The sequence below is a fragment of the Sorex fumeus genome, unplaced genomic scaffold (assembly GCF_029834395.1).
Source record: "Sorex fumeus unplaced genomic scaffold, SorFum_2.1 ptg000072l, whole genome shotgun sequence".
NCBI lineage: Eukaryota > Metazoa > Chordata > Mammalia > Eulipotyphla > Soricidae > Sorex > Sorex fumeus.
Window position 1 is genome coordinate 44,808,820 of NW_026606129.1, and position 18,790 is coordinate 44,827,609.

Sequence of the window (18,790 nt, forward strand, 5' to 3'; positions counted from 1 at the left end):
CCATCGGGTGTGTGTGCCTGAAGGGAGCGGAAAGGATCTGGGTAGAGGAGGGGCCTAGGAAGGAGCCGGAAGGGGAGCCTGGGAGGAAGTGGCGCAGCCCTGAGCAGAGGCAGGTGGGGAGCAGCCGCTGAGATCTCTGGCCACCACTAGGGGGCGCCGCGCTCACCTGCGTGCTGAGCTGCCCGATCTCCAGCTCCAGCTGCCGCACCTTGGCCTCCCGCTCGGCCACCATGGCCTGCAGCTGGGCCACCAGGCTGCTGCTGCGCTGGGCCTCGCTGTTGAGCTGCTGGTCTAGGCGCTGCTGGGACGCGCGTGACTTCTCCTCCTGCAGGCTCAGGCTGCCCAGGATCTCCTGCAGCTGCTTCAGCTGGTCCTGGGGGGCGAGTTGGGGGTGGGGAGGCGAGTGGGAGGGCGAGGGTCAGCCGTGGGCCCAGGGCGGCGGGGCAAGGTCAGGGAGGACCCTACCAGGCCATCCCTGGAGAAGCAGCAGGAGCAGCACCGTCTGCCTGCCTGGGGAAGGGGGGGCGCACAGGGCTGGGGGTCCCACTTAAGTGACCACACTCTTTCCCTGTCCTCAGTCCCTTCTCCCTGAGACTGGGCTCAGGGGATGGCGGTGTGGAGGCATTCGGGTGGAACGAAACACTGCTCAGCTGGGCGAGGGGTTCTTCAGCACCCTGCTAAAGCCTCTCCCCTTCCCCCCAGAGATATCCCAGAGGAGTCTCTGGGGGTCCACAAAGCTTGCCAGGCTTTGTCGTGTGGGCGAGATACTCTTGGTAGCTTGCTGGGCTCTCCGAGAGTGGCAGAGGAATTGAACCTGGCTCAGCCGGACTGGCCTCATGCAAGGCAAACGCTCTACTCGCTGTGCTACTGCTCCAGCCGTCACAGGCCAGCACTGGCACTTAATGAAAAATAATTCGGGGCACTCCCAGCTCTCTCCCCCTCATCTACTTCTTTCCCCTTTGGGGGGTCCCCAGGCCCAGCAACCTGAGGGGCCTCAACTGGCCCCGGTGTGCCCCGGGGAGCCTTCGGCCTGGCTCCGGGCCTTGGAGTGGGGTTCTGGGCCCCCAGTTCTGGGCCTCCTCACTGGGGAGGCCCGGAGAATCTGGGAGGATTCGTGGTGGCTCAGTGGTTGGGTGGCTGGGTGGGTGGAGGGGCCCCTGTCCTCGCCCGACCATACCATGAGGGCGTCGATGAGCTCGTCGTCGTGCCTGCCCTTCTCCGCCAGGGTCCCCATCTGACTCTTGAGCGTCTTCACCTCTCCGGCCAGCACCTTGTTGCGGGACTTCACGGCCTCGAGCTTCCTCCTCGTCTCCTCCAGCTCTCTCTGGAGGGCGTCCCGCTCCCCGGCCAGTTTCTGCCAACAGAAAGCGCAGTAGCACAGTGGAGGGTGGGGGTGTGTGTGAGGGGTATCCCAGGGCTGCCCCACGTGCCAAGGAAGAGAGATCCAGATGGACACTGAGCACCCATGAGGGGTGAGGCCCTCACAGAGAAAAGGCCCCTCCTGAGCTCGCACAACCCCGACTGTGGTGGCACTGAGCAGGAGAAAGGGCCTGGCCAGCCTGGGGTGTCCTCACGAGAGGACAGCTACCCGCCACCCCACCCCCTGCCCTGAGCCAGGGAAGAGAGAAGAAACGCACAGGGCTGGGGGTGGCGGGGCTCACCCTGACTGGGCTGGGGGGTCTGGGAGAAGGGGGGGCTTCACCCCAACACGCGCATCTCCCCGCCTCCCTTGGCCGTGTCTGCCTCCATTCCTTGCCCGTTTCCCGAGCGCCCGCTGTGACGCCCAGCATCCTGGAAGCCAGGAGAGACACCGCAGGGAAGGAGCCCTCTCTGGCAAGTCCTGCGTGACTTTTCCTCCTCTCCCTCTCCTCGGCCGCCTCCGGCCCTTCTGCCCGGGCCTGATAGTCTTGGTGCAGGGCAGTGGTCACACACGCTACCCTGGGGAACTGGCATCTGCTTCCCCCCCAGCTGTGACCCCGGGCCTGATGAGGCTGACCCTTCACAAAGGAAAACCTCCGGGGGTTTCTCTGCCTCCAGCACCCTGCGCCCCTCTCCCACAATGCCCCCTGCCTCCAGCCTTCCCCCCTCCCCGGCCCCCTCATGGAGATGTGCAGGGAAGTGAGAATGTGTCCGAGGCCGGGCCCTCCTCGCTCGGGGTCGGCTACTTTGCAGCCCAGGGTCTGGGTGCAGGAAGCAGGGCTGGGTGCTGAGGGGGGCACCTCCACCTGCTGGGATGGCCGACTGATCTCTAGACCTAGGGGAGGCGTCTCAGGCATCCTGCACCTCAGCCACCACCAGCTCTGCTCCAGGTAGGGGGAACACTCAGATATGGGCTGGAACTGGGAGGGTCTTTGTTGGGGGAGGGGCTGCTTGCATGAGACAGAGAGCTCAAACTCAGCCTGGGAAAAGGAGCACCGAGACCAAGCTCCCCACCCCCACCCGCCCCACTGCCCCCTAGGCGCTGCACTGCGCCTGAAGCTAGTGTGCCCCGAAACCAAAACTTCTTGTCCTGCGGGTCACCGCCCCACCACGGGACATCATGCCATGGCCTACGGGGTGGTGAGGAGACTGGCCACCGTGCAGGCGCTGTGAATGTGTCAGGGCCGGAGACACACTCAGCATCAGCCGCAGTGTGAGACCGGGGTGCTCTGGGCTGGCCCAGACCGGGCTGCGTTTCTTGGGTGGGCGGGGGCAGGAGAACGGGGCTGGAGTGACAGTGCAGTGAGGAGGACGCTTGCATGGCAGGCTCCTGGCCCAGCTTCAATCTCTGGCATCACGCACGCTCCCCTGAGCACTGCCAAGAGTGATGTCACGTATGCTCCCCTGAGCACTGCCAAGAGTGATGTCTGAGCACAGAGTCAGGAGTAAGCTCTGAGCATCGCCGGGTGCAGCCCAAATACCACCCCTGCCTCCCTCTGAGAAAAAAAAAAGTAAAAAAAAGGGGGGGGGTCGAGAGTGGAAGGGTTTAGGAAGCACTGCCCGGAGCCGGCACACTTGTCCTCTGCGAATCTGGCTCCCTACATGCACAGACATTCAGCCAGCCGCCAGCCCCTCACTTCCCCGGGCCGTGGGTGCCCTGCAGCGCCTCCTTCCACAAGGTCACTTCCAGGCCCAGAGTCTCCGTGCGGTCAGTGAGGGGCCGTCCAAAGTCCCTCCCGGGGAGGGTCCTGCGGCCCAGCGCCAGTCCTGGAGACAGGATGTGAGGCGCACAGGTGCGTCCTGCCTGCCTGTCAGGGGTCTCCGGCCCCGCTGACCTCCCCCTGCAGGCCCTACCTCCCAGCCTTCCTGTTTCTCCTTCTCCAGTGCTCGGATCCGCAGCAGGTTTTTCTCCTGCGCCGACAGCTTCCGGGTGTCGGGGTAGAGCGACAGCACCTCACTGTCTGTCCCCGCGGACCGGCCCCGGGTCTGTCCCAGCTGCTTCTCCAGCTCTCGGACCTAGGGTGGGGATGCAAGGATCAGTTCCAGGAGGGAAAGCCCTGAAGACCCACCTGCGTGGCCAACTCAGCTGGACCCTGTTCCTGGGTTCTGGGATCAGTCTTTTATTTCATATGGGGAGGGGACCGGAGTCGGGAGGGGTCTGAGGTGGCCCGGAGGCACTGGGAGGACAGAGGCAAGGGTCAGCTTGGAGCCCAGGGAGCCCCTAGTCTCGGAGGGGACTCGGGGCGCAGCCCTTGGTTCTGGGGAGGGAAAGGATGGTAGGTGTGGGCAGAGCAGCAGCTGGACAGACACCCCCTGAGCAGGGGTGGGGCTCTGCAGAGGCCGGCGGGGCTGGTAGCAGGGTCAGCCACAGCCTCGCTGCTGTGCCACCGTGCACACCACGGACCTTCCGACAGGGACGCTGCTTTTGTGAATGGTTGAGGGTGACGGGCCGGAATCGGGGGACTCGGTATCGGAGCCCGTCTGAGCGAGGGGCATCCCCTCCACCCCACGCAGCTTGGAGTGACTTTAGTCCAACATGCCCAGAAGGGTTCTGGCATCAGTCTTTTATTTTATCTATTTATTTTAGTTTTCAGGCAACACCTGGTGATGCTCAGGGCTAACTCCTGGCTCTGCACTCAGGAATCACTCCTAGTGTTGCCAGCAGGGGTGCCAGGGATCAAATTTGGGTGGCCAAATGCAAGGCAAGTGCCCTACCTGCTGCACTATCTCTCTGCCCCCCATTTTTTGTTTTGTTTTGTTTTGTTTTGGAGCCATACCTGGCCATTCTCAGAGCTTACTTCTAGTTCAGTGCTCAGGGATCATTCCTGGAAGAGTCTGGGGGACCTTATGCAATGCAGGAAATTGAACCGAGATTGGCTGCATGCAAGGTAAGGCCGTACTCCCTGCTCCATGTCTCCAGCCTCTATTTTAATTTATTATTATTATTATTATTATTATTTGGGCTGGATTGATAGCACAGTAGGTAAGGCGTTTGCCTTGTACGCGGCCAACATGACTGACCCGGGTTTGATTTCTTTGCCCCTCTCGGAGAGCCCGGCCAGCTACCAAGAGTATCTTGCCTGCATGGCAAAGTCTGACAAGCTACCCGTGATGTATTCAATATGCCAAAAACAGTAACAAGAAGTCTCACAATTTGTTGTGAGATGTTACTGGTGCCCACTCAGGCAAATTGATGAACAACGGGAGAACAGTGCTACAGTGCTATTATTATTTAAGATTGGGGCCATGTGATTCCTGAGCTGTGCAGGCATGCAGGGGATGAGCCACTCCTGGAAGAGCTCAGCCCAGGGAAGGGTGGTTGGGTGCGTGTTGGGGCTGCTGGGGAACAGCTGGGCTATGCTTGGTGGCACTTGTGGGGGCCACAGGGAGGAATGACCTCAGGGTCTGTGCATACTAGACACGCTGCTCCACAGGTGCTATTTAGGACCAGGCACAGGTGGTTTTTAGGACCAGGCAACCAGAAGGGTCCTGAGGTGGCCCTGGGAAGCTTCAGCCTGGAGCCAGCACCCGTGGGTTCCACAGCAAAGGCCCTGGCGCCACTCCTCAGAGCGACAGCTTTATTGGCAACCTGCTTGTTAACTTTTAAAAAAAATCTTTTTTTTTTTTTTAAGGAACCTGCATCTACTGCGGGTGAGAATGTTGTCGAGTCCAACCTCTATGGAAAACAGGCTGAGTGAGGATACTCAGTGAACTTAGAATTGAGCTCCCCTATGACCCAGCGATAGCACAGCGGTAGGGTGTTTGTCTTGTGCGCAGTCGGCCTGGCCAAGCTGGGTTAGATTCCTCCACCCCTCTCGGAGAGCCCGGCAAGCTACTGAGAGTATCTTGTCCACACGGCAAAGCCTGGCGAGCTACCCATGACGTATTCAATATGCCAAATGCAGTTACAACAAGTCTCACGATGGAGAAGTTACTGGGCCCGCTGGAGCAAATCGATGAACAACGGGAGGACAGTGCTACAGTGCATGACCCAGAAATTCCACTCTGGGCATCTATCCCCAGGACAGAAGAACACTCATTCAAAAGAACGTATGCACACCGCTCTTCATTTCACCATTCAGTACAACAGCTAAGATTTGGAACCAGGGACTGGAGCAATAGCACAGTGGGTAGGGTGTTTGCCTACCAAGCAGCTGACCTCGGTTCGGTTCCCAGCATCCCATATGGTCCCCCAAGAACCACCAGGAGTAATTCCTGAGTGCATGAACCAGGAGTAACCCCTGTGCAATGCCAGGTGTGACCCAAAAAGAAAAACAAAAAAGAGTTAGAATCAACCCAGATATCCAACAACAGATCAGTGGATCGTGAAGATGTGGTATATACACACAATGGAATACTACACAGCTGTAAGGAAGGATGAAACCATGCAATTCACGAAAACATGAATGGAACTGGGAAGCATCATGTAAATGAAGTAAGTCAGAAGCAGGATAAACACAGGTTGATATCACATGTAGGCGTTATTGAGAAAAACTGGATGAGGAAATGCAAAGGTTTCAGGAGGTGGGGGGGGGGGGGAACGCCTTGTTCAACCTTGGCCCCAGAGTCTAGGGAGCAGAAGGAAAGAAAGAGTGGAGGGGAGAGGGAAGAGAGACAGATGGGAAGCACTGGTTAGGGGAGGGGAGTCAGGCACAAGGTGGTGCTAAGGAATGATAGAATCGAATATCCAAACCGCACTGAAATCAAGAGGTCAAACCCTAACAAGCAAACTTGAGAGGTGCCTGTCATGGGGGCAGGCTGGAGGGACTTGGTTTGGGAGGGAACCTGGGCACCTTGGTGGGGGGAACAGACACTGCTGGTGGATTCGGTGCTGCAATATTCCATGACTAAAACTCAACAACCAGTAACTTTATAAATCACTGTGCTTTAATAAAATTAAAAATATATATATTATTTTTGGAGGCTGGAGTGATAGCACAGCGGGTAGGGCGTTTGCCTTGCACGCAGCCAACATGGCCGACCTGAGTTCGATTCCTCCGCCCCTCTCGGAGAGCCCGGCAAGCTACCGAGAGTATCTCGCCCGCACGGCAGAGCCTGGCAAGCTCCCCGTGATGTATTCGATATGCCAAAGACAGTAACAACAAAGTCTCATGATGGAGACGTTACTGGGCCCGCTCGAGAAAATCGCTGAACAATGGGAGGACAGTGACAGTAACAGTGACATTATTTTTTGAAGGGGGCCTCCCGTGCAGCTGTCAGGAGACTGTGGTTACAACTTCTGGGAGTCTCAGGACCACACTTGATGCTGCGCTCCAGGGACCACGCGGTGCTGGGAATCAAGCCATGAGGCATGAGCCTGACCCCCTGTACTTTAACCCCTACAGTCCTAACCCACACTGCGGAGCAGACAAGGTGAATAGCAGGAGCTGGGGGCTGATTTCACTGGGCTCTCTAGCAGAGGGCAGAAGGCTAGCTAAAGGCAGCAAGCACCAGCGCCCTCATGTGGCCACTATGTGGAAGGCCCCCTTCAGCCTGAAACAACACAGGGTTACTTTTTCATCTTTTGTTTCTTCCGGGTGCCAGCCCCAGGGGCTAGCTCCGGTTCAGAGCTCAGGGGTCACTCCTGGCAAGGCTCAGGGGAACCGTGCAGTGCTGAACACCAAATATGGGCAAAGTATACATCCCAGCCTTTGGAACGGTCTCCCTGGCCCCACTTTTTATCATTTATATAAGTCAACAACAATAACCATGGTTATTGCTATGTTGAGGGTTTCCTGTGGCCAGACACTGTGCTGCGTGCTTTACAAATGTTATTTGAATTCATCCCTCAGCCACCCGATATGGCAGGTATAATCAGTCCCACTTTACATGAGGAGTTTGAAGCAGTCCCAGTGCCCATGTCTGCCACCATGGAGGCCTCCCACAAACTCTTTACCTGCCCAGGTCACACGCTGGCCAGGAGTCACAATTTGGGGGAGGCTTTTTGCCTTTGCGCTGGCTTCAAGAACCCAGCAGGGGAAGAGAACAAGTGCTCAGTTGGTCCCTGAGCACTGCAAAGAGTATTTCCCGAGTACAGAGTCAGGAACAACCCCTCAGCACTGCTGCATGGTACATAGTCCAAAATCCAACAAACAAACAAAAAAACACCCACTCAGGACCCCTGACGTCAAGTCTCTGAAGAGGAAGGACGCAGGTATGCTTGGCCAACTGTGGGGGGGTGGGAGGGTGGCACGGACCCACTCACCCCTTTCTTGGCTTGAAGGCCAACAGAGAAACCCACTAGAGTCAGCCTTCATACAGGTGTTTCTGCCACGCCAGGCACTCTACAGGCGTTTTACTCCTGGGGTCTCCCAACAACCGTGCAGGGCAGGTCTTGTCATCAGCCTGCAAGCTGATGAGGAAACTGGAGGCCCCGGAGGAAGGCTGGAGCTTGCAGCCAGGCAGCGTGACTCTCCGTTTCTAGGGATGCTCTGAAATGCTTAGAACATAACGAGGGAGACGAGGGCCAGAGAGATGGCTTAATGGGCATACAAAGCACGAGGGACGGAGGGAGGCTCAGGTTTGATTCCCCAGTCCTAGACAGTGTTCTGAGCTCTGGGTTATTCCTGACTCTGCACTCAGGAAATACTCCTGGCAGTGCTCAGGGGACCAACCGAGCACTTGTTCTCTTCTGCTGCTTTCTTGAAGCCGAGCATGAAGGAGAAAAAAAGACTCCTCCAAATTGTGATTCCTGGCCAGTATGTGACCTGGGCAAGTCAAGAGTTTGTGTGGGGCCTCCGTGGTGGCAGACACGGGTGCTGGAACTGCTTCAGACTCTTCCCTCACCTGTAAAGTGGGACTGATTACACTTGCCTCTGCCTCAGTCCTCAAGTCCCTGAAACCCTGGTTGTGGCCCCAAAATATGAAGAAAGAGAGAGACAAGGCTTTAGTGGGTGATTCAAAGACGTGAAGCATCTGGACCAAACTATGAAGTGCCTCCAGGGACGCCAGGGCCAAGCTCGGGGCATCAGGGTTACGTGCCTGGAGTGAAGCAAAGCCTTGGCACTGGACTCGAGCCAGGGCCTGGCGCCTGGGAAGCGTTACATAAAAGCTCGTCCGTTAAAGCACAAATGAAAACCAGGCTTGTTTGGGGAGATAACAAAGCAACAGTGTGTAGTGCAGTACCTCAAGGCCTTTTAAAGGCCTCTGGGGGTTCCCTGGGGGCTGTGTCCCCGAAGAGGGTCATCTTCAGCTTTGCTCTGTCAGGCACAGGGGTCTGGCGAGCGCTCACCTTGCTCTGCAGAACCAGGATCTGCTGTGCCCGGCCCCTCCAGGTGCCTGGCGAGGACAGGAGCTGCTGGACATTTACATCCTCCCCAACCTCGCTGACCAGAACCTGAAAAGAGCCGGGCAGGGCCCTCTGTCAGGGTGGCTGGCTGATGGGGAAAGCCCCCCAACCCAGCATCCTGGCATTTCCCAGAGATGCTTCCAGCAGCCCAGGGAGAGCTGACAATGCCCCCAGGGCAGGGCTTGACACCCTCGGAAATGTGCAGGGTGGCCAAGCTGACCGCAGCTGCTTCCTGGTTGGCCTGGGGAAGGGCACTGCTCAGGGCAGCTGTCCTCTGGGGAAAGGCCCTCTTGGGAGCACAGCCAGGGGAGGGTCCTAAGTGTGGACAGGGGCAGGCTGGTTCTGGAAGGGTCCGGCTCTGTGGCCGTGGGAGGGCCACACGCAGGTCTTCCTGGAGGCTCCACCTTGGGCCCTGGGCAGCCTGTCACGGAAACCCGAGCTCCGTGCTGGGCTCCAGGGCTGGTCTCCACAATAGAGCACTGTTTGGGAAATCTTTTGGCTGGTCTGTGTGGTTCCAGCAGGGAAAGACAAATGCCAGAGAATCCTCTATGTAAATAAAAATAAATAAGCACCCCGCGGGCACTGTGTCCCAGTTGAGAGTTTTTCGCTTTGAAAGGGTCTTTAATCTCCCAGACTCCAGACTCTGTGCCAGTGTCCTGGGCAGTAGGGGTGCGGAGAGGGGGGGGCAGTCAGGCCCTAGGAGGAGAGGCGGCTTTCAGAGCAGAGACCTTGGATGTGGCACGGGGTGCTCACTGTGCAGGAAAGCCGAGGGGACTCTCCCGAGGGACAGTGCTGTCCTCTGCTGCCCGAGGCTGGGCCAAAGGGTACAGAGGTCAGGGGACCCTGGCGGGTGGGCTGCCTCACTGGCTCCCCAAATGGGGGTGTGCTGCAGGCTGGAGACTGGCTCTGGCACACCCCCATTTCCCCCTCGGCCCCTCCCCACCCTACTGGCTGCTCCCAGCCCTGGCCCCTGCCCGCCCGTCCACCCTCCAGTCCCGTCTCTGCACCACCTTCTGCGCCATGCGGAGCTCCTGCTTCACAGACTGCACCTGGTTGCGGAGTTCACTCATCTTCAGGTTGGCCGCTGCCAGCCTGTCCTGCAGGACCTTGATCACGGGGGCCTCGGGCTGACGGGGAAGAGGACAGGTGGGACAGGGCCCACGCAGGGGGGGGCCTGCCCACCCCCGGGGAGAAGGTTCCCCCCCACCACCACCACTAGGCCCTTGCCCCGCATGCCGCAGCTGGGCTCCCTCCCGGGGCCCCCCCAGGCTGAAGCAAGGGTGCCTTTCCATTCCTGGTCACTTGAGGAACCTGAAAAACGCTGCCTGCTGGGACGCTGGGCTGTTTGGGGTCAGTTTTGTTTCTGCGTCTTCAGTAGATTTTGTTCCTGAGATTCATGGGAGGGTGTGAGAGAGAGGGATTCGCAGGTGGCTGGAACCATCCAGGAATGGGAATGGGAAATGCCAGGAAGATCAGGGAGGGAAGGACTTCGCCCTCAGGCGTAGGGCTCTTAGGGGGTCCACGACCCTGGCCCCCACCCCACATCGCACCCCTGCTGCTGGTGAGGCCAGGGGCTGGGCTCTGGGGAGAGAGAGTGTGTGTGTGTGTGTGTGTGTGTGTGTGTGTGTGTGTGTGTGTGTGTGTGTAGGGGGTCCCTGCTGGCCCCTTAGTGGGCAAGGCAAGAGCTTCTGGGAACAAGAGTGAGGCACAAACACAGAGGGGAGGTGAGGGGGGGAGAGACAGTATGGTGGGTAGGGTGTTTGCCTTGTACGCAGCCGATCTAGGTTCGATCCCTGCTATTTCATGTGGTCCCCTGAGCCCCGACAGGAAGGATGGCAGAGCCAGGAGCAAGCCCTGAGCACCTCTGAGTGGGACCCCAAAACAAAAACAAAAACCCCAACAGCAGGGTGTGGGGTGTTCTGTGGGTGCAGAGGCACCGCAGTGGAAACCCCTGGGTAGAGAAGACTGAGCTGGACCCTGGTCCCACAGCCCCGGCCTCAGAGTCTGTCCTGTGTCTGGTCATCACCACCAGGGCGCAAAATCCAAGTGTGGGCACCACAGCAGAGCGGGAGCAGAGGGGAGCACAGACCTGCCTTTCCACCCTTCTCTGCTGCTGCAGTCCCGCCTCTCGGCCCTCATCTCCTCGGCTCTGTGAGACCCCTGCCCCCCCCTGCCCCGCCCAGTGGGAGTCTCCGTGGAAGATGAGACCTGCTCGGAGCGTGAGCAGGAGACCACAGACTGGAACCACATCATCCAGCTCTGGTCGAGTGTTCGCCTGTGAAGCGGGGTATGCCCCACCAGCCCCCCGAGTTAATGCAGATTCGGGGTGCTGTCTTGGGGTGCGGTCTGACAGAGGCCCTGCTGGCAAGAGCCCCCATAGGCACCAGGCTGACTGAGGGCCCGGCCCCTGCCCTCCCCGCCTGGCAGATGTCCCCCACCTCCTGTCCCCCATTCCCTGCTCCTCAGCCAGCCCCATTCCGGAGCTGTTTCTCCCCCGGGTGAAATACCACCGGCTTTGTGGGATGCTGGGGTGAGCTGTTTTTTCCTGTGAGGAACGATGAGAAGAAGCAAGCTCATGCCAGGCCTCTGAGGCCCCTGTGGGGGGCACTGGGCCGCTCCCCGGGGTGTGCCCTGGTGTGTGGGGCCTGAGCAGACACAGGTGGGTGCCCACAGTTGGCCATGAGGGAGGCGTGCTTTGGTGCTCCCTGGGGTCCAAAGTTCCCTGGGAACGGACGATCCTGATGAGCTGGGACCCAGCCCAGTGTCCTCTGGTCCCTCAGAGGCTGCCTATGAGTCTCACTGACCAGCTCCCAGCTCCCCCTCCATGGGCTCTAGGCCACATGCTAGCCAACAGGGACCTGGAGGGCTCCCCGCAGGAAGACACCCCAGCCCGGCGCCCCCGGGGATGGGGCCCTGTCTTTGGATCTCTGGTCAAAGGGATCAGCACATCTTTGGGGGTCTGCATAAGTGGCTGCCTGCCCACCCAGGGCAGCATGCGTCAGGGCCACGGGGGACTCCACAGTCGGAGTGACTCTGGAGCAGCTTGGCAGTGTTCCCTGGAGCCAGGACAGGCCTGAAGAGCCCCTGCAAGGGCTGAGCCCCTCCGAGCCCACCCCGCCCCACAACCTAGCATTCACAGGACAGGACTGGCACCGGCCTCACAGGGAGCACTGAACAGGGGTCCTCAGGCCAGTCTCTCTTGCTTGTTTGCAGTTTGGCCCTTTTTGTCTATTTTTTTTTCTTTTGCTGATGGGACAGTCACTGGCCTCAGTCACCACTTCCTCCTTCTGAGGGTGCTGCCAGGGGGGAGAGGACCTGCAGAGAGGTGGGCGTGGGCCCTGGAGAGAGGCCCCCGCCCTGGCGCCCCACACACGGCCCACGCGGAAAGGAGTCCATACCAAGATCCTGTCTCCCAGCTGCGCCTTCGGAGACTTGCCACCCTTTGCCGGCGCCTTGGCTGGAACCATCTGCAGCTGGAAAGGCAAACCAGGTCTCACCCTTCCATTCTAGGGGGTGAGGGGTGCCCCGGGGGTCTGCCACTGGGCACCAGGTTACGGATGGGGGGGAAGGTTGTCCTTCGTGAGAGGGACCTTTCGTGGATGGGCAGACCACAATAGCCACGCTAGTGGGAGTAGGTGGGCGTGACCCTGGGCAACCAACCCGGGGCTGCAGATGGGGCCTGGGTGCCCGGGTAGGCATAGGTGCCTTGCATGTGGTGAGGAATGGAACAAGGGGCTTCGTGTTAGGGACGAGGGGACAGCCCCGTGCCGTGGATAACGCTGCCCCAGGTGCTCAATGCCCGGGAGCCACACCCACCCCTGGATACAGCCACCTTAACCCCCACTGGCTGCCCAGTTGTTCCTCACGGTAGGGTCGTCCTCCTGTCTGCCAGGGCGGGACGGACCGCCGGCCCCGTCTCTGACCTGTCTTGCCCGCTTTGGCCACAGCACCTTTATCCTCACTCAGGGCCTTTGCTCCTGCTGGGCCATCTGCATGGAAGCCCCAGCCCCACTTTCCGACTTCCCCCCACCCCCACCAAGCCCACCCCGACTCTCAGAGGCCCTGAGGACAAGGCCCAGACTGAAGCTGCTCCAGGGCTGGTCCGGAGCCTGGGGTGGGGGTGGGGGGTTCTCCAAGCACATGTTCAGAATAAAGCCCCAACTCAGAGCCTGAGCAAAGATGGAGGAAGATTCCAGACAGCAGCCGACTTGGAAGTCACGTGCCCGTGTGGGGTGGCCGGAGCCTGCCCTGAGCCTCTTCCAGACTCAGCCCCGGCTGCAGTTTCAGGAGAGGCCATGTTCGCTCCCACTCACAATGAACTGCTCCCACAGGACCAACCGCCGGGAGGGGGACTCCGGGATCAGTTGGGGGGACTCTGGGATTAGCTGGGGGGACTCTGGGAACAGATGGGGAGGGGAACAGCAGAAAATAGGAGGGAGAAAGGGAGGCCCACTAGTGGAAGGCCCAAGGACGAGGGTGGCTGTCCACCTCTCCCACAGACAGACAGTGCACGTGACAACGTGCCTATAGGGGCAGGCCGTGGCAGGCCTCTTCTCTCGAGCCCCAGCCAGAGCTGCTCCAGGAAGGCAGATGAAGCAAGGAGTCAGTTGTCACAATGGTGACAAATAGAGTCACAAATAGCGCCAGGCGCTATTCTGAGCACTCCTTAACATGAACAAAGTTCACTTTCCTCTGACGTGACGCAAATCTCGAAGAGTCTCTGGGGAGGATACCCGTGTTACTGCCATGGGACGGACAGAGGGAACTGAGGCACAGAAAACGTACAATTTGCTCAAAGACGTGAGCAGGTGAGGGATGGATCTGAGGTACTCACCCGGGCAGTGGGGCTCCAAGGCCCAGCTCTAACCCTGGGGGGATGAGGGGGGATGGGGGGCCTCTCTCTGGGTGGCCCCTGCAACCCAGCTTGGGAAGCAAGAAAGACAGAGGCACTCGCCACAAACCCTGACCCGCGGGGCCCTTCAGAAGGACCCAGAGCACCTAAGCATGGCTCCCTCTCTGGGAGGGGGGCCCAGGGCCCGGGGGTCCCCTCCAGAGGGGGTTGTGCCCTAGGCCCCTCACTTCCCGCTCCAGCTCCTGGATGCGATGGTTCAGCTGCTTCACTCTGCTCTTGGCACCCTCGGACTCGGCCATCAGCATCCTGTTCCTCTTGGACAGCTCCACGATTTTTGTGGCGATCACATCCCCAGCAACACCGGCCGTCCCTGAAAGGATAGGAACCGGTGAAGGGCTTCGGTCATGCCCATACCCGCAGAGCAAAAAGTCCCAGGGGGCCATCCCAGAACGGAAAGGCCAGGGCCCACTCTCGACACGGGGTCCCCAGAAGCCTCCTGGGACAACTGACTCCTTGCCTCATCTACCTCCCTGGAGCAGCTATGGCGGGGACGTCAGAAAGGCCTGGACTCTCTCCCCGACTGCAACACCACTGTGCGCAACACAAATGTCGAGCAGAGCACCAGGTCGTGAGAGTCCCTGCTGGCCCACTGAGCACATGGCAGGCATCAAGGAGCCCCTGTCACAGTCCAGCTGGGCTGTCCCACTGCCCTGTTCTTTCTCTGCCCTGTGTGGAGCTCTTCCCCCTCCCCCACTCCCTCATTTCCAGGCCCCCGGGAACCAGGTGGCCACAGCTGACCCTGGGCCCTGAACGCTGGAGCATGATGCCCACCCTGCCCCGCAGACCCCATGGAAGCTGGGCTAGCCCCAGGGCAGCGACCCCCGGAATAACGGAGGGGCCACCTGTGAAAGCAAATCTGTCCTCCTCTATTTTCTTTTTGAGGTGCTTGATTTCAAAGTCCCGTTCCTTCAGCAGCTTATACAGCCGTCCATTCTCATCCGCTGTTTCTCTGAGCTGATCGCGAAGCTGTTGAATCTCGTCTTCAAACACCCTGTAAAGTGAAGGCAAGGCGGAATCACAGGAATGGAGGGGGCAGGGCTGAGGCCCTGGACAAGGTACTGGGAAATACAGATGGGTCTGCACAAAGCAACAACAGGAGACTCGCAGCTGTTAACAAAGCAGAGTGACCCAGCAGGAACATGTGCCCATAAGCAAGGGAAAGGAGAAAGGGTTGAAATATGTTTTGCTAAGTTTACACCAGCAGTGATGTAAACTCCCCCTGAGAATACAGACTCCTTCCAAGAACCTATGGATTATGCATCGAAATGCACTCAACCAGAGGTCACAGAGCTGAGCCCAGTCAGTTCTACTGAGTGGACACCATACCAACCACGTTACTTACATAGGAATTGGCTAACCTTAGGAATCAATACTAAAAAGGTGACTATAGCCCTGTAGCACTGTCCTCTCGTTGTTCATCGATTTGCTTGAGTGGGCCCAGTAACGTCTCCAGTGTGAGACTTGTTACTGTGTTTGGCATATCGAATACGTCACGCTTTACCAGGCTTTGCTGTGTGGGTGAGATACTCTCGGTAGCTTTCCATGCTCTCTGAGAGGGGCGGAGGAATTGAACCTGGCTCAGCCGGGCCGGATGCACTCAAGGCGAATGCCCTACCGCTGTGCTATCGCTCTCAAATCCATCATATGATTTAGACATTCCAGACCAGAGAGATAGTATGGTGGGTAGGGCATTTGCCTTGCATGTGGCTGACCTGGGTTCTATCCCTGGGATCCCATATGGTTCCCCGAGCACTGCAGGAATAGTTCCTGAGCGAAGAGCCAGGAATAATCCCTGAGCACAGCCGGGTGTGACCCAAAAACCAAACCAAACCAAAACAAAACAAACAAAAAACACATTCCTAAATGATTTGGAGGTTAAGAGGAAATCAGAACAAGAGAATTTATAATGCATGAAGCATGTATTTTTATGAAATGATGCACTGCATCAGGAAACCAGAGCAGGAGACTGCTTATGTACATGATGAGTTGCCTTGCGAGGCCCTTTTCATGAAAGACACATGACTGGGGGCTCCATCATCTCTTTACTATTCAATGTAAGGGCAAAACTGATACCATGGCAGGCAGCACAGACCAGCAAAATCAGCTAGGCCTCCTAGAACTGAAACAGTCTCGGTTTCACAGCAATGAAACAATGTGCAAGTAGCCAACCTGAACCCACCTGGGAAAGTTCCTGAGGAACTTGGAACTCAGCACATAGTCCTGTGTTGAGCCTGTGCTGAACACAGTCCCCAGGTACAGCTGCTCAGAAAAGTTACAGCAGTTCAGGTAACAATAATTACTAGTTAACCGCTCTTATTATTGTTGCTGGTATTGTTATTATTCCATCAGTAAGTTCACGTTTCCACCAATCCTAGTTGCTCTGATTTGAGCAAAGATCTCTGGGAACTAGGTCTGGGGTTAACCTAGATTAATTATGTAGAAACCATGTGAATTTCTTCAACCATAGAGGAAGCTTAATTTTTTTTCCACAATTAGCCTTTTTTTCCCCCCTTAGGAGAACATTTTGAAAAATTGACAAACCGTAGGAAGTAGAATTCAGAGATGGAGAAAACTGATCCTGGGTGAAACAAGCAAAGAGACAGCCCAGCTGGTGTGATATTTAACTAGGATGATGGCAGAGAATTTTCTATCAATAATACATCCCTGCCTTGATAGCCTACCTAAAGGAAGGTGTATCTGGGTAGCAGCATCCAATTGAGAGAAAAAGGGGGGAGCTACTGGACACCTTCATTTCTTTCACTGTCAGTAACAAAGCAAGGGACCCGTTCAGAGCTTCTGGTAGCAGGCATGCTTATGTGTGGCTTAGTGATGGGAACAGGGGAAACAATCCTGGTGAAATGGATGCAGTGGTCACCTGTGAGCATGGGAACCAGTCAGCCAGTGCCTGGGGAACTCGGACATGCGGCCATGCTCTCAGGAGAGTCCAGACCTGCGTTGCTTTACCTCTGCTGGAAGCTGCTGAGTGAACTCTGCTCCCTGGCTTGGAGAACGCTGAGGCCGGCAGACATCCCCACGGGCTCCTTCTGGTCCTCCACGATGGTCTTGAGGCTCAGCTCCTTGTCCCTCTGCTTCTCCATCTGCTTCTGTAGCCTTCTCTGCTGCATCTCCTGCATGGCCTTGAACTGCAGCCGCAGAGTGTCCTGCGCCATCTCGTCCGTCCCCATCATATTCTGGGGGGTCGGGACAGGGAAGGGGGAGGGGGGACAAAAAGCCTGAGTTGAGCCCAACTCCAAAAAGTGTGGTCACATCGTCAGTCCAGGGGCTCCCTGATTCGGTCTGCATGCATGTCTGTATGAAATGTCATTTTCCTTCCCATTTTACCTTTCTCTCTATTACTCCGCACCATCCGACACATTATGCATCTGTCAGTCGCTTGCCCCACTTACCCCTCTCCTTCCCTGCCAGTCCCCATCCCTGTAGCAGGCCCTAACAGGGCCCAGTCTGGAGCAGGAATGAGAAAATAATTATTCGGTGAATGACTGATGCAGGGTTCTGTTCCCCAACCCACCTACACCAGCTGCTGCCACTCTAAACATCAACTGGCCTGGCCTTCCCGGCTCACAGTCCATCCTCCCTTGCTGGGGCCTTGTTCTCTGAGTACACTGCACTGCCTGATGCGCCCTTCTATAGATGCTTCTTAGCCCACCAAAACAAGTCCGCAGGCATTAAAGGCTTTGGGGGATCTGGCCACCATCTGCCTTCCCAGCCCGTTTTCCCTCCATAACACCAAGTTCTAGCCAATTATATCATCTGGCTCCTTTGTCCCAATGCTTGCAGGTTCCCCCAGGCCCAGCATATGCAGGACCCTCTAGGGAGAACTCCCCCCCTGCCCCATGCACCTGTTGCTGCTCCATCCACGCTTTTCCACTCTATCTCCAACAGATACCCTGGGTTTTGTGGGCATGTATGGAGGGGGGTGAGGGTGGGGCAGTGTTCTAGAGTTAGTCTATTCTCAGCGGTTCTTCTTTTTTCTTTTTGGGTCACACCTGGCGATGCACAGGGGTTACTCCTGGCTTTGCACTCAGGAAGTAGCCCTGGCAGTGCTCAGGAGACCCTATGGGATCCTGGGAATTGAACCCGGGTCGGCTGCATGCAAGGCAAATGCCCTACCCGCTGTGCTATTGCTCTAGCCCCACAGTGGTTCTTCTTTTTATTTATTTTTTTTCTGATCACACTAGTAGTGCTCAGAGCTATCTCCTCGCTCTGCACTCAGGGATCACTCCTCGAGGGGCTTGGGAACCACATAGGGTGCCAAGGACAAAACCTGACGCAGACCTGTGCAAGGCAGATGCCCTACCCACTGTACTATCACTCTAGGCTTCTTTCAGTGGTTATATATGTGTGTGTGTATACACATATATGTATATGTATATATATGTTAATACACATCACGATCACGATCATCCTGTTGTTCGTTGATTGCCTCGAGCAGGCACCAGTAACGTCTCCTTCGTCCTAGCCCTGAGATTTTAAAAAGTGCCATAGTTAAGGATCTTTCAGGGTTAGGAGAATGAGACCCATCACTGTTACTGGTATTTGGCATATTGGGTACGCCACGGGGAGTCTACCAGACTCTGCCATGTGGGCAGGTCACATTCAGTAGCCTGCCAGGTTGTCCAAAGTAAGAATGAGATAATAAGATGTCTGGGAGCTGGGTTTTATAGTCTCTGGGTCTTGGCTGTTGATGGGATTACACAGCACTGGCGGGGAAGGAGGGGGGCAAGTTTGTGGGTGTTGACCCCTGCCTACTGAAAGATGGAGGATCTGGGTGGAGGATGCTCAGCCCTGATCTGAGCAGGCTTGGAGATCTCAGCCCCGGGACCTGCGTGCCTTTGTTCCTCTGCCGGTACCTGGGTTCCTCTGCCGGTTCCTTTATGTGTGAGGCTCATCCAAGCGTGTTATAAAAACTGATTTACAAAGTTATTGATAGTTGAGTTTTATGTATTCAACAACAATCCTACCACAAGCGCAACTTCCCTCCACTATTGCTCCCATACTTCACCCCTCTCTCCATCCTCCACCCCATCCCCCACCCCACCCCACCTGCCACTTACACAAAGTTCAGTGGTTGCAGCTTAGATCCCACGTTTTCAGTGTTGTTGCATCTGTGCTTTGGATAAATAGCTAAACTGCTTCAATATCAAGCAAAA

The 18,790-nt window shown here is 57.2% G+C and overlaps 1 protein-coding gene across 3 annotated transcripts in view; it reads right to left on the reverse strand.

Annotated features, from left to right (window-relative positions):
• CCDC13 (coiled-coil domain containing 13) overlaps nucleotides 1-18,790 on the reverse strand; it is a 45,423-nt gene that overhangs the window by 19,048 nt on the left and 7,585 nt on the right. For all 3 annotated transcript variants that reach the window (XM_056129556.1, XM_056129555.1, XM_056129554.1), the window contains exons 2-10: nucleotides 16,584-16,810; nucleotides 14,462-14,610; nucleotides 13,787-13,929; nucleotides 12,106-12,180; nucleotides 9,718-9,834; nucleotides 8,651-8,755; nucleotides 3,274-3,435; nucleotides 1,178-1,354; nucleotides 167-373 (exon numbers count right to left, since the gene is read on the reverse strand). In XM_056129556.1, coding sequence (XP_055985531.1) covers nucleotides 167-373; nucleotides 1,178-1,354; nucleotides 3,274-3,435; nucleotides 8,651-8,755; nucleotides 9,718-9,834; nucleotides 12,106-12,180; nucleotides 13,787-13,929; nucleotides 14,462-14,610; nucleotides 16,584-16,807 — 1,359 coding nt within the window. In that variant the 5' untranslated portion in view covers nucleotides 16,808-16,810. The remainder of the gene's footprint in view (nucleotides 1-166; nucleotides 374-1,177; nucleotides 1,355-3,273; nucleotides 3,436-8,650; nucleotides 8,756-9,717; nucleotides 9,835-12,105; nucleotides 12,181-13,786; nucleotides 13,930-14,461; nucleotides 14,611-16,583; nucleotides 16,811-18,790) is intronic.